This window comes from Excalfactoria chinensis, chromosome 3 (genome assembly GCF_039878825.1).
Source record: "Excalfactoria chinensis isolate bCotChi1 chromosome 3, bCotChi1.hap2, whole genome shotgun sequence".
NCBI classification, from domain to species: domain Eukaryota; kingdom Metazoa; phylum Chordata; class Aves; order Galliformes; family Phasianidae; genus Excalfactoria; species Excalfactoria chinensis.
Window position 1 is genome coordinate 19866786 of NC_092827.1, and position 15452 is coordinate 19882237.

The window sequence follows — 15452 nt, forward strand, 5'->3', positions numbered from 1 at the left end:
AGATCCACAACTGGAGGCAAAACAAAAGTTTGTGAATCTCAAAAGACCCTCGAGATTACTCTGATGGAAACCAGCCTGTAGGCTGCCTACACAGATGTAATTATACTTTATCGGTCTTAAAATGAGTCACATACAGACAAGTTCTTAAAAAAAAAAAAAATCACAACCAGGAAAATGCATTTTTATTCTATAAAGTGGATCTCAAGTACAAAAATTGGTCTCATATCTTTATTTGTACTTCTGTGGAATGAAGAAGTGGAAGTGAATATGCTCTGTAGGGTGAGGCAGCTGTGACTTTTGAGAAGCCAAACTATTATACTGGAAACAGAATCCCAATGATCACTTCAAGCAGAAGTTATTACCTTATTTATTTTTTTAACTTAATTAAATGGTCACTAATAAAATAGAGGGTCCAGAACAAACATAGAATGCACTGTTAGATTAAAAATAATCAATATGTCTTTCCCTTTCTTTGATAAGAAAGTTACTGATTCTAAAGAGGTAAACAGCTATACTTTTTTTTGTGTGTGTGTGTGTGTGTGTGTGTGTGTGTGTGTGTGTGTGTAATTCTATGTGTATAACTCTAAGTATGTAGTATAAAGCATGAAATACCTTCTTTTGAGAGAGATACTATGAAGAAAAAGTATTTACCAGTAAGAAAGTTGAAAATAAGGAGAGCAAAAAAGAACCTGGCTACAAAATAAATAAATAAGAAAAAGATATCAAAATGTTTCAAAATACCTATGATGCAATTGAAAAGAATGATGACCTAAACTCTTAATTTGGCATTCTAATAACACAGAGCAGTGTTAATAATTAGATTATCCCATGAAAGACTGAATGAAAACTTGTATAGTGCACAACTTCCTTCTTTGCCTTTGAAAATAACCTAATACTTATCAAGAATATATTAGTTACAAGCAATGTCCCAACTGATAAACACCCTTTCAAACTACCTTACTGGGTGAGATTAGTGTTTGAATTTTATGGAGAAAAAACTAAAAAACACCACAAAATCTTGAACTGGCCCTTCTGAGCACTCATTTTTTAGCCATGGAGCTGATTTCATCCTGTATGTACAAGACTTGTGTAAATGTCAGGCTTCTTTGTGCATTATAGTAGCTGTGTAAGAAGATTAAAAATGCATTCACATCAGATCAAGGATGCAACTCCAAAACAATCTCTGGGCATTTCCACCTCCTGTGCTCTACTTAGCATCACAGTGAAATCTCAGAGAAGGTAAACTGTGTTTCTACTGAATGAAAGTAAGCTGGGAGGTGTTTTCCAGCCAGCTTCAAATTAGAACCAGTCCACAGTAAAAATCCTGAAAACTCACTTAGAAACCCCCAGGTCTGAGTGAGTTGGAACCCCCGGGCACCCAGCACTAACTGTTTTGCACTACAAAGCTGCTTTTGTTGCTCTGCACTATTAATGCTAATGTAAACATGGCCTAATTTATTCTCTGAGGACAACTGGAGGCAATGCTTGGATCATGCTCTATCCCCTTTCTCTTATCCTCCAACCCTCTGCAGACTCAAGTTTCTCCAAGATCTCCATGTTAACTCAGGAGGGGTAGTAGACTCTATGGTGTTTTCTCAGATTTAATTAAACATTTAATTTGTACCCTAGAAACTTTTGAATTTCGACCAAAAAATTATTTTTCTTTTCTGGAGTAGCATTTTGTTGCCAGGTATTTATACTAATAAACAAAAATGACAACTCTTCCTTAGAAGATCGGCTTCTGCAGAGAAGCTAAAAACCTGCATAAAAGAAATCCTCCACTCAGATGGTCTGTGAAGTCTATGACAAGAGGTTTTGTGCCTTCCATAACAGAATGCCACAAGAGAACAGTAATGGTATTAATGAAGTTCTGAGAAAATTTAAACTCTATATTTCCATGGCTTATATTTCATACACGTTCAGCTTCCATTTTTAATAGGAAATCTGAAATAAGGAGTGATTAGGAATGTATGAAATCCTCCTGTTTTTCTCCTTAGGCAGAAATAAGAGCTTCTGCTATAATGAATTGGTCTCCATTTTCACCTTTCACAGGAACCATAGCTACACATTTTTCTTGCTGTGAGGCTTCTGTTTACATTTCAATTCTGAAACCTTTATGATGGTGCACAAATGAGATCTATGCTTACGGATATTTCAGAAGGATTAGTACACAAATTATGTTTAAGTGTTGACTTTTTTTAATGACAAAACTCTTCCCTTAACTCAAAATATTTTCTTTTGTCATAATGATTACCACCTACATGGAAGGAGAGGAAAATCGTGCTGGGAAACCTCATTCTACTTACCTGCTATTTGGAAAAGAACAGGATGATCACTATTTTTTTTTTCTTTAAAAGGCATACCAAACTCAAAGGCATGATTGTTACAATCTAAATTGTAAATTAATTGCACTGTTTCAGGCTGCTCTCTTTTTTCTGTGTCACAGATTGAAGAAGTGAAATGCCAGGAATAAAAGCATCTTCACCATAATTTCTTCTCAAGGTGAAAGCATGCCTTCTTGCTTCTTTCTGGGCACAAGCATCAGCTGAATTACTACACAGTTAATAAGCCTTCTTTCTTCAGGACAAGAGTTACTATTGTGGGAATCAAATGTTGTTTCTGCATCAGAACAGTGTAAGAATTTTATTTTATAGTCTCCACTGCCATAGTTCTTTCTGTAGGTCTTTCCACATTACTGGAGGGGGTGTAGGGGTCTCAGTTTTAATTGCTCTAGAGGAACCTTCACCAGGAAGGCTTGCTCAGTATATAGGTGAAGTAATTTATAGTCACGAAGATTAGGTAAATGGACTAAGTTTATAGGCACAAAGACTGCAGCTCCTACCTGTCCAGCCTCCTGAAATACCTCTGACCCTTACTACTATTCAGTGCTGGACAGACAAGACCCAACTAATAGAGAATTTAAGGAGGAGAACTTAAATAATTAGCAATACACATGTATAGCTAGCAACAATTATGTCTAGTCAGCATGAATATATGCATAATATTTTGTCATACACACTACAAGAATATCCTGCATGAGACTGATCAAAACCAAAAACGAGTCATGACATTCCCAAGGAAGCACCCGAAGAAGCATCAGGAGAGCCTGACATCCCCCCCGTCCAGTGCTCTTTGTTTAATAAAGGAAGAGTCCTTTGGACAGAATGGAAGAAGCCTTGGAGAGAATCACCATATCAACGTGATAAGGAGAGTACAGCAACATCTTGGAAACAGCAGGATGGCAACTGACTGGCACAAGACAACACGTGAATCAACAAGTACCAGAAGGTAATTTACAAATGCAAATCTTTGATAAGATTACAAACATGGTGTACCCAGTCAACGGGAAAACAAGGAAGAGGGGTATACATGGGGAAGACAAGGTACAAAAGCTGTACTACTGCATCCATAGTTGCGCTCCTGCTTGTGGGATGCTTGCCATTGCTATTGCGAATAAAATCTACTTTTACCACAGGTATCATCCTATCAAAATTATTTGGATATTTCCAACACTATAGCTCTGGAATAGGATGTGCAGTAAAGAGTATTTAAGTAGTACTATTTATAAAAGTATAAGGAAGTTCTGAAATCAAGATATGAAATGTGTTTATTTTGGAGAAAAAAATAATCAGGATTACCATGTTCCATCCTAATAAAGAACCTATTCACATTTTATTGTAGTGTACATCTTCAGTATATCTGATTTTAAGACTTAACATTCACAGCCATCATGGCTCTCAAGCCGATAAATGTAAGAGCTGCATAAGGTGAAGAAAAATCTGTTCCTGTTTCACTGATATATAAACCCAGGACTAATAACAGACACTTCATTCCCTATTATCCATTGTATCTGATAAACAGTTTAATATTAAAAGTCTTGAAGCTTCACATATTGTTTCCCACTGTTGTAATAATCAACTTCTCCGTTAGCTTATTATCATATTCCACAAAGCTAGATTAAATTGTGTACAATTCTCAGTGAAAGCATAGGACCTTTTATTCATTCCACTTCATTTTGAATGGATCACTCACATCACAAGAATTATCACTCAGGTGTGCTGCTCCTACACCATCTTGATGAACTACCAACCTGCCCACACGATAGTACTTTAGAGTGCCTTTTCAAGTCTATCAAATAGAGCAACAAATTTATACACACCGATGTTACTGAACTCTATCTTACTAAAACCATAAATCCACTGAGGAACAGATATATTTTAAAGAATGAACAGAACATGAGAAAAATAGCAAACCTTAGCCTACTGTGTCATAGTTTTGTAATTTTGCTATCAGTATTTCATATCATAACATCATGTAAAGTATGGATAATTTTACCAAATGTTCAGCTCACAGAAGACGACTAAATATCCCAGAGGACATCACGATCAGGGATAAGTCATGGGACCAGGACACTATAATCTCAGTCCCAGGCTGGACTCGCTCTCCTGAATCCTCAGAACGTGGGGGAGCATTCCAGCCGTTTTCTCCTAGAGCTTACAGTAGGCCTCTTGGTTTTGTGACTCACTCTCTCTCCTATTTTCCTTGATTCATTAGTTTTAATTTACAATTATATTGTATTATATTGTGCTATTTACTAAATACTATATTGAAATATAGGATAAGCATACCTCCTTAGATTGTTGCCGCTGTTTTCCTTTTCCCATTTTCCCTTTCCTCTTTGGGCCAGCGGCCCAGCAGCCCCCTTGTCATGGGTGCAGGTAGATTTTTTGGTTAACCCATGACATACTGTGCACTTAATACACAGGTTTGAGCCTCCACAGAAAATTAGGTAACACACACCTTAATAAATACTACTACACTGTGGCAATTTTTGTATTATTACAGTTAAACAATCTTGCACTCAGCAAGGAGGTTACAATCTTCACTTTATCATTAATATGAAAAATGCTAATTAGAATTCTTGAAAAAGACAGGAAAAAAAATTAAAATAAGCCATTGATGAAAATGATCTGAATTAATACATCTTTAACCTACTAAGACTCAACTTTCTTGGCACTAATTTCACAAATTTTCATTTAACATACAACAAAATTTTCTCTCACAATGCACTGCATTTCACAAAATAGAAGAGGCTACATCATATTGAAAATAAATTGGAACTGATGTATGTCAGATATTTTTCATATTTTAAATAGTTATTGTAAGGTGGAATGATACAAAGATGGTAACAGATATTCAAAAGGTTATTTACAAGGAAAGACTTACCAATATGGATGCCTTCACTGGGAAAAGCTGAGGCAATCTCCACCAGAGAGCAATCTCCAAGAGATGCTGCCTCAGTGGTGGTCAGCCCTTAAATGAGGTCTAGAGGAGGTGGAGTCAAGCTCCACCCCTTCCGGGAGCACAGCTAAATTACTCTCACCTGTGCTCCCACAGCTGACCCAACACTTGCCTCAGCTGATTAATCAAGAGGTTCAGGCAGTGATTACCAATTTCCCATACAGTTGTCAATACTGAAAAATGCCAAGTGACTTAACACTTCAACTTTAAAGTCATTCATTAAATTGTAGACAAAGTTCATTCACAGTCACATCTGATTTCCACACTAAATAAAATACAATAGTTGAGTTTGCTTCTATTGCTAATTTCCTCTTTAAAGAGAAGCTCATCTGCAGTGAAATGGCTCATGTGAGTTTTATACTTTTACCTGTTTTTCATAATACATATCTTTGTATATTCTATTGTAATTACAACACTGAATTAAAATATTACTACTATTTTATGCACAATTATTTATGTCCTACATTCTAAAACTTGAAAAACAGTGGCTTGAAAAAAGAAATTAGGCACATTAGTAAAATGATTAAGAACACTTGACAGTGTAATAAGATATAGGTTTACTCCTTACAATTAGACTGAAAGACAAATAAGTATCAATAAACAACTTGAAAAATCTCCAATTGATTCATTTAGAAATAGATGATTTTAAATGCGATCTTATGAATTTCATTGTGTGTATATATATATATATATATATATGTATGTATATATCAGAATATATAATTTGGAAATGGTCATTGTGGCTAATTATTCCAAGTGGACATTTTCACAAATGTTAATGATTTTTTTTTTTTCCTACAGTCTAATTTATATACTAATATTTCTAGTCTGATTATTTCCAAGTCAATGAATACATACAGTCACACATATATGCTTGCAGATTTGCTTTCAAATATGCATGAAATAATTTTAACACAGATTCAAAACTCTACAGTTTAAATTAAGACAGAAAACGCATACCTTTTCTGGATCTACTGTTGTAATGACCCACACACAGTGTGCATTGTCTTCGTACTGAACTGGATAATTTGGTGATGTAATAATTCCACTTGGTCCGCGCAAATTAGAACCACACGTTCTAGCTAAAATGACAAACAGCAAATAAGATTATTTTTGACAAGTTGCTTCACTTAAACTAAACTTCATAAAATTGTCATCTTTAATTAAAACTTGCTGCAAAAGAATTACCAAATTGAAATACTATACAGGAAGACGTTCAGTTCTGTCAAAAAAAAAAAAAAAAAACAAAAAAAAAACCACACAAAAAAACAAACAAACAATAACAACCAAAATTAGAGGATTTTACATTTTTTTATTCTCAGCTTAGGCAAATAAACCTCAATTAACATACAAGTATTCTATTTTGAGTGAACCAAACAACAAGCATTGAACCTCTCTCAGTGGTTGGGAGGAGTCTTTGTGTACAAGATTGTATTTACATGAAAGTGCCAGTATTTTCTCTCCTTTGTGAATTCACCACAGTTGCAGAAAGCCTAGACAGTTTGTGGATCTATATAACAGTACATCTTTGCCCTAACTTGAACTTCTGTAGTGTCTTAGCTCTTTACAGTAGAGGAAATAAAATTAGAAAGAAATATAACATGGTTTTAGCCAGTAGCCTTTCATAAGCTATGATGTAAACCATCATATTTCCTCACAGTCATATTCATCAAAATAATTCTGAAAATAAATGTTATGAATTAAGTTACTTCCCAAACAGAGTTAAGGATAGATTTTTTAAAAACATTAAAATATTCTGAGAAGCAAAAATATCACAAGGTATTCAAAAAATGCTTACATTCCCATTGAAATCAAACAGAGTTATGTAACCCACAGCAGTTCAGAATTCAACTATCTTGTTTTTTGGCACTACAGCACTTTGGTAACATGCAAGAGCATAAAATTTCTAATACTTTGTTAGATGCTGTACACCTCCAAATACTTGAATTCCAGAACTTACCTATACTAACTTTTAAGGTAACTTAGATTCCATTCCTTAAAATGCAGTCAGCCCTTAAATGAGGTCTAAAAGAGGTGCAGCCAGGTTCTACTGCTTCCGGTTATGCAGCTGAATTGCCTTCACCTGTGCTCTCAAGGCTGACCGGTTCCTTTCCCCAGGTGCTCAATCAGTGGTTTGGGCCGTGACTCAACAGTTACCATACAGTATCCCACCATGTACTCACTACCTGTTCTTCACCCATAGCATCCTAGCTAATGTACAATTAGTATTGATCAATTTGATTTTAATTTATCCTGCACAAAGTACAGTAGAAACTAATTTGCATGTCTGCTCGGGAAATGGAGTTGCTGCAAAACATTACAGAAAAATTGTAGAGCACCTTGTGCATCAGTTACGGAATATAAGAATAAATTACCAGTAGCTCTCTGTGTGGAATTTAAGAAAATGGGAAAATTTACATCAACACCATTTGGTTCCTGAGGGTATTAACAAACCTAAATTGCCATGATTAGCTTCTCCTGGGACTACTACTGTATCTTGCTTTGGGCCTGGGAATTCAGGATAGGATTCAATTATGTTCCTGTTTGAGCAATGCCTGAAATGCATCAGTCTACAGTTCTGCCACACCCAGACCCACATTCTGTTGACAGACTTTGCTGATCTTGACTCCTGATCCACAAGCCTTCTACCAGACCTTGCCTAGGCTCAGCCCTCAGAAGGTGTTTGGGGCTGGTGCTTAAGCTGCCTTGGTATTCCCTGTTCTGCTCCTGTCTGGGCTGGTTAGATGGGCTCTGGCTGCTAGGCTGCATGGCTGCCCCTGGAAGCCTCTGCTCATCCTTGGCCACCAAGGAATTACAGATCATCTGTGTTCAATGGCAGCTGCTCTGGCTGTACAGTCCTTGCATGGCTACTTTGTAGTGTAAATAATGGAGGTACTTGTCAATGGTAAGAGAGTTCCTATGATTTCTGGGTGGTGAATTTTTTTAGTCAGCAATCCAGGGTAAATATTTTAGGCTGAGAGTATAGTGAGAGGCTCGCAATAGTCCCATTTAGTTTATCAGCTATTCCACTCCGAGTTGACGATAAATTGCAAAATTCAGCAGAGTTCTTTTTATGATGAATTTTATTATTAAATGTTTGTTATGAACATCAGGAATACAAACATCTTGAAAGTCATCAGGGAGACTGGGAATAATAACAGACGGCAAATAAAACTATCTTTCACATCTCACCATCCACAAACATGTACCAGGTGCAATGTTGTAATCCTGAACCAGAATTATACATCACTCGCGGTAAGCAAAGTTACTGCGTTTAGAAAACATAGATGTGACTCACAGACACAGTATGATGTGACATGCGGGCAGCTGTGAAATTTTAGCTCCCAGTTTGGCTGTATGTTTGAGAAAAGTATCTTGTTTTCTAGACTAAGTTTTCAAAGGAGGTATAGGACTAATTTATTCAATTTGGTTAGAAGTTTACTAGAGGGAATAAAACATAATAGAGATATTTGCAGATAACAAATTGCAAATAGCAAATGCAAGTAAGAACGTCTAGGTAATTCAAAAGCAAATAGACACTTTCTGCTGAGTGTTACTTTTGCCATCCATAAATTACTACAGCTCATTTCTACAGTGTATTAGCAAACAGGAACAAAAGAAAAAAACAACAAAACAAACAAAAAAAAACAAACAAACAACAAAACACAAGAATGAACAGTGGAATTGCATGGATGCATTATTCTACATTAGCATGAAATAAAGTACTAAGTGAATATATTTTTCATATACATATAACTGAATAAGATTGAAATGCACAAGCATGTATGAACCAAGCTACAGATAGACTGAGCTCAAGAGGCACCTGGCATATTATTTTTCTAAATCAAACTTTCAAAACTGTAGAAATAGCATGAAAAAAATAGTTTACAGACAGATGAAGTAGATCTTTTTTTGAGATACATCATATCAAACATTTGCAGAGATTATTGTATCTTTTGTAGCATAATCATAAGGCAATCCCCATCTGAAGGCTGACTAAGGAATGAGCCTTATCAAAATTCCTATCTGGTGGAAGCTTTGCTGTTGTTGCTGATGAGTTTGTTTGCTTGCTTGCCTGCAATTACATGAGATTAATGTGACTGATATAGCTTTTTCATTCTTGAACATGAAGTTCTGGGCAACTCTCCTCCCTCTGCAGTCGCTCTGTCATTTGCTGGCCTGATAACTTTAATTCAACATAAGATTTTGTGAAGTGCAAGAAGTACTACCTCATAGCAGCAAATCAAACGTTTTATATGTTTTTTTTGTTTTTGTTTGTTTGTTTGTTTTTAATTAATGGTGCCACTTATCTCTAAATTGTCTGGTACTGAGAACATAAAAGAAGCAAATTACCAGGGACAGGACCTTTCCTTAACGTGTACATTCCAAATGTGTGATCCAACTTAATGTTTCTACTAAGTAGGAAAAGTTACATACAAACAAAAATAATTGTTATTATTCCTAATTACCACTTTTCTGGATTATTTTGACAGCATTTACATCGTTTTCTCCTGTTTTAATCCAGTAGATTAAAATAGGGAAAAAAATAAAAAAAATAAAAATCACAGCTAGAAAAACAAACAAAAAGCCTCCCCCACTAACAAAAGGGTGAGGATGTAGAGAATTTGGAAGTCAGAAAAACTTGGAAGTCAGGAAAAAAAAATACAAAAGAATGCAGACTTTTTTAGTATCTGGTAACGACAGGAAAACAAAATGATTGTTCTCATATTCAGGACTTCTATTAGAAAACCGTAACCTAAACCTAGCTGATTAAACTGAATGTTCTATTTAAAATGTTTTATATGACAAAAAGAAAATACACAGAAATTTAATTTTGGTAATATATAATAATGCATATATTGTGTAATTCTACACACATCATTCCATTGCATTTCTATACAGAAATGCTGAATTGCCCTTCCAAACTTCAGGAAAAATTCCCAGGAACAGTTCCTACCTCGGCAAATTGGCCTGTGATCACTCCAGGCAGCCAGGGTATCTGTTACTCTTTGACAAGTGATGCTCTTAGAACCTTGCAGCACATAGTTATCTTCACAGGAAAACTGCACATTTGCACCCACCCTAGGAGAAAAATGGGAGAAAAAAGGAAAGAATTACAACATACTTTAAATCACACACACACACAAATAAATCAATCACAGCTTTTCTAGGTCCAAACAAAGACATTAAGGTGGGAAATTTTACTTCATCATTATTACCTACATAAAAAGATATCCTAAACTATTTAGAAAAAGTGTACTGTGTTTGCTTTGTCCACTATTTTAATAAACAGTATCAGAAATATAATGCAACTGTGATATTAATTTTTATGCTTCAATGTAAGCATCAAAAATATGTAATCAGTGTTCTTTCAGGTAAGATTTACTCCATGAATAATTTCAACTTGACATTTTCTGAAATCTGAAGCAGTTAAATTTGTCAACATGTACTAGAAATAAATGTTTATTTCATTACCTCCTAAAAACTGTGCAAAATGCTAACTTTTTGTTTGCAGTACTGCTACTACACTTGTGAATTTGAAATACAGCAGCTTTTTTGGAACTTTTTTTGAAGAATGCTGACCAACATTTATGTACAGTTTATTTCCAGTTGCTGCATGTCAGAGAGTTTTTCAAATGAGAACTGAAATTTCTGCTTCCATTAATTTCTTTCTGCCTCAAAGCATTTCAATTATTTGTGATATTCTTTGTTCCCAACCAATTCTGCTGCTAGCTTTCTTGCTCCTGAAAATTCTTATTTATTAATTTCATGTTGTGAACCAAGGTGTCTTGATAAAACAGATTTCTCACTCTAGCCTTTCTAAGTCATTGAGTCCTACACACCAGGGGATTGCAGGACGGCAATCAGAAAGTTCAGCAGCTAACATTGTATTGTAGAAAGAAGTCAATATAATCTCATTCACTAGCATTCAACCTGTCTCCACCCTTCAAGAGCAAGAGTTCTGCATTCTGGAAGACACTTCGACAAATTTTATGACTTATTATGAAGTGCTACTATACTTTGTTTACAGCACTTTAATTGGATCCCCCTTTCTATTTATATTTTAAAATTTGAATGAGATGCTACAAATCCAGGAAAACTTTAAAAATCGATTTTCTTAATATTTGGTGCATGAGCTATTAGATGTGGAAAAAAATCAAGGGTGGAGCGCATATTGACTTTTTCCTTCAGTAGTGTATGGGAAATGCACTAAATCCTTTGAGTAGAAAAGCTTTCTAAAACTTAATTTTACATTTGCCATAGTCTGCTGTCTTTCAGAACATTCTTAAAACTGGTGGGGAAAAAAAAAGCAAACATTCTTAAAATGTGGTGGGGGAAAAAAAAGGAAAATAAATAAATAAATAAAAAATCCAACTACATACCTTAAATTAATAAGCATAAAGATATACACATGCATAATAAGAAAGATAGGGAATCAAAATTTTACTAGTTTCATACACACACAATGACTCCACTTCTTTTACTATTTATAGAGCATGTATATATTTATTTTCTCTGATGTCTGGAAATAGGAAAATAATCATATTTTTACATAGTGGATATCATCTTTTGGAATTTTTGAGCACAAGCTAAGTGACACAAACTAAAACATGCTGACTCAACTGTATTTAAAAATAACAAAATAAATCGAGACAAATCATCAATTTGAAGAGCACAGTAGAAACAGACAGTACTCAAAAGCTTCATAGTGTTAGTGTCAAGGTGGAGAGAAACTTGAATGCCAGCTATAGACATTAACAAGAACAATCTTTTGAATGTTATTTCAAAAAATCTAATTAAAATTTAGATAGGTTATATAAGAGCAGCCATGGGTTTTCCTAAAATGACAGATATTTCTGCACAGGACCCAGCTGTAAAGATGCTGTTTGTTAAACCTGCTTTAATATCAGCTTAGACACAACCTTTTTAAAGAATCTATTGTGAGAAATCAGATTTATGCTTAAAATGCTTTTTCTGAAACCTCCAGAAATGTGGAAAAAAAAAAAAAAAAATTAAATTGGTATTGGAAAGGTATTCTGAAAATTCTAAACACTGCAGAATGGAGGTTGGGACAGTCAGATTATATCCATGTAACGAATGAAAGATACTGTAAACTTGCATCCATGTATGAAATGCATTTAAAACAATTTCATGACAGCACGAGATTAAGATTTTTATTCTACTTTGTACATTATCCTAATAGTTTAGGGCCCGAATAATAAAATGTATATATTATTTTAAAATTATTATATAACATATAAAATGCAGATACCCAGATCGAGACACGTAATTTTAGATATTTAAAAGAACAGTTCATAAAGAGGAATCTTAGGCAAACTGAGTCCCTAGAGTACCTTCTGTTTTCAGACTATTAGCTGTATTTAATAAGCATCTCGGAATGGGTTGCATCTGGATAATACAGTCTACAGTAAGAATCCTTATACCCTACATAATGCCTAAATTGCTGAGCCTCTTGTGATTATGTTTGATGGTTTTTTTTTAACAAAATAAAATAAAATAGAAGGACCTTTTAAAATACTATTTCAAAACATCTGTTCTGCAATTTCAATGAAAATTCTTAATTCACATAATTTCAAATTGTTAAAAATGTTTTTAATTTTTGTTCTCATCCTAACCTCCCGAGTTACTGAGAAAATCTGTCAGGCGCTGCATTTTGTTTTGCTTTATTCTTTAGAAGGAAACACTTTGCTCACTTTTTTTCTTCTATAGAGTTAGGGTACTATAGTTAGGCTGTGGTTGGACTTGATGATCTTTGAGTAATTGTATGATCCTATGATTAAAAAGGGTTAAGATTTGAAAGAATCCATTACAAGAAAGACAGTGAGGCCCTGTAGTGTGTCCAGACAAAGGCGACCAACGTGGTGAGGGGTCTGGAGCCCAAGTGTTATGGAGAGCGATTGAGGGTACTGGGATTATTTCATCTGGAGGAGAAAAGGCTCAGGGGAGACCTCACTGCTCTCTACTAACTACCCAGAAGGAGGCTTTGGTGAAGTTACCATAATTGGAGGTGTTTAAGGAAAAAGTAGATTTAGCATACAGGCACATGGTTTAGTTGGATGTAATGGTGGTAGGTGGACGGTTGAAACAGATGTTCTTGAAGGTCTTTTCCAATCTTAATGATTCTATGTTTGCAACACTGACTAAGCTGAAGGCTCAAACTGCTAGAGTCAGTCCAGAGAAGACAACAATCTTTTTCTTGCAACACTATAATACCAGGTGTCAGATCATGGAGTACGTTGCCAGTCCTAGCTGGACTTTTCTACCACACCCACTGTACACTCTGGTTTTGGCTCCTTCTGACTTGTCTCTCTGTTTGGACCAATGAAATATGGATTGTGTGGGCAACATTTTCCCAGCACTGCCACTACCATAGCAGCTGTGAAACACTGGGTAACTTCCACTGCTGCAGATTTTTACAAGCATATCATGCAGGCTCTTGTTTGTTACTAGCGAAAATGCATATAGTCACTGTGGTGACTATGTTGAAAAGTACTGTTTTGTAGGTGAGAATTTGCTCCATCAAATAGTTTCAGATCTTCCACAAAAATAAAATGGGAATTTATAGTTTTTAAAATTCCATTTATTATGCGCTTATTCATCTTGCAAAGTCCTCAGGGACTTTTCTTCCTCAAAATGAATCCAAATATCCACTGGATTCTATGAAGTCACTAAAAATCACTTCCCCTGAAAAAGAATGAAACCCTTTTCAAAAAACATGTAATCACTGCATCAGTTGAGTATCAGGCTGACATGGAAATAAACCCTCTGCATCTCCATCAGTGCCACTGACAACATGTCCTTCAGTAGACTGGAAAATATTTTGAGTAACATGCATTTTCATATATATACACATAAATATAATTAAAATTTTCTTTATCTAGAAGAAGTTTCCTATGTCCCAGCTCGTGTCCATTGCCTTTGCTCTCTGAGAAGAATCCAGCTTTCTCTTCCTTATGCCCTCATTAAAAGTAGCTTGTAGACAGCAGTGAGATTTTTCAGATTCTCTGGGAGTGAGCAAAACCAGCTCTGTGGTCCACCTGATGTGTCATGTGCTCAGGTTTCCTCAGCCTCCTGACCTGCTGAAATCATTCTTGCATCTATATTTAATGGAGTGGGAATTCACCTCCAGTGCAAATTAATTTTGCATTAAACACTTACAGGTTACATCTTTATCTTTTTTTTTTTTTTTTTTTTTTTTTTCTCTCCACTTATAACAGCTGATTTCTATTCCCTCCACTAAGTACCTTATTTAGAGGATTTCAGAAGAACTGGAAAACTGTAAATTGCATTGCAATTGAAAACGTACACTTTACATACTGAGGAGAGCACTGAAGCAGAGGAGATAAAGTAATACATACCTAGTACAGATACTAAAGCAAAATGTTCTCCAAAATATCTGCATATGTACAAGTTTCATTCAGCTGAATATGCACAAACATGCACAACACATATTGAGAAAGACTTGTATTTTAGTATCTCATTTTTACCTAGTCATCTACCAACTGATGTTTCCCTCCTCAATACACAAGCATTAGTTAACATGAAGGAAAAACGTGCATGTGTCTTAATAAAACAGCGGACATTTGGAGAGGAAATGAATAATATATATTTTTAGCATACAGTTAACTTTGCAGCAACTATATATCCCAATCTGAATCATAACATACAGAACACTTACATAGTAAATATTTTTCTGGACAGTTTATTTTATTGAAAATCTTATTTCAGTTTGTTCTTTGTTAAAAATCATTTAGCCAGTGTCAAATTGGTAGTGAAATTATGACTGCATATAACTGATTCTCCCAGTATTCTAGTTGTTCATGACCTCTCAGTTTCATTTGATGGTAAACAGAGAAAAATCTGGAGACGGGGAGTCAGAAATACATTTTAAAATTATTCTTCACCTTCCCATTATGCTATTTCTTTGAAAAGCAATCTCTGATTGACTTTGTTTTCTGCAGTTACAAAAACCTTTGCAAAATTCCTTCTAATCTCTATAAAATTTTCATTTCCATTCCTTCTGAGTGATTTATACATCTGTGCAAGAACTGGCAATTTAATTGCCTTGCTTGAGGGTTAAGATCTTTTTGTCTTTTCCCCTCCAGAAAAGGAAACTATCCTCTTCCCCT

At 35.1% G+C, this 15452-nt stretch overlaps 1 protein-coding gene across 3 annotated transcripts in view; it reads right to left on the reverse strand.

Annotated features, from left to right (window-relative positions):
- CSMD1 (CUB and Sushi multiple domains 1) overlaps positions 1 to 15452 on the reverse strand; it is a 935567-nt gene that overhangs the window by 246081 nt on the left and 674034 nt on the right. For all 3 annotated transcript variants that reach the window (XM_072330835.1, XM_072330834.1, XM_072330833.1), the window contains 2 exons: positions 10259 to 10383; positions 6262 to 6383 (listed from right to left, as the gene is read on the reverse strand). In XM_072330835.1, the coding sequence (XP_072186936.1) occupies positions 6262 to 6383; positions 10259 to 10383 (247 nt within the window). The remainder of the gene's footprint in view (positions 1 to 6261; positions 6384 to 10258; positions 10384 to 15452) is intronic.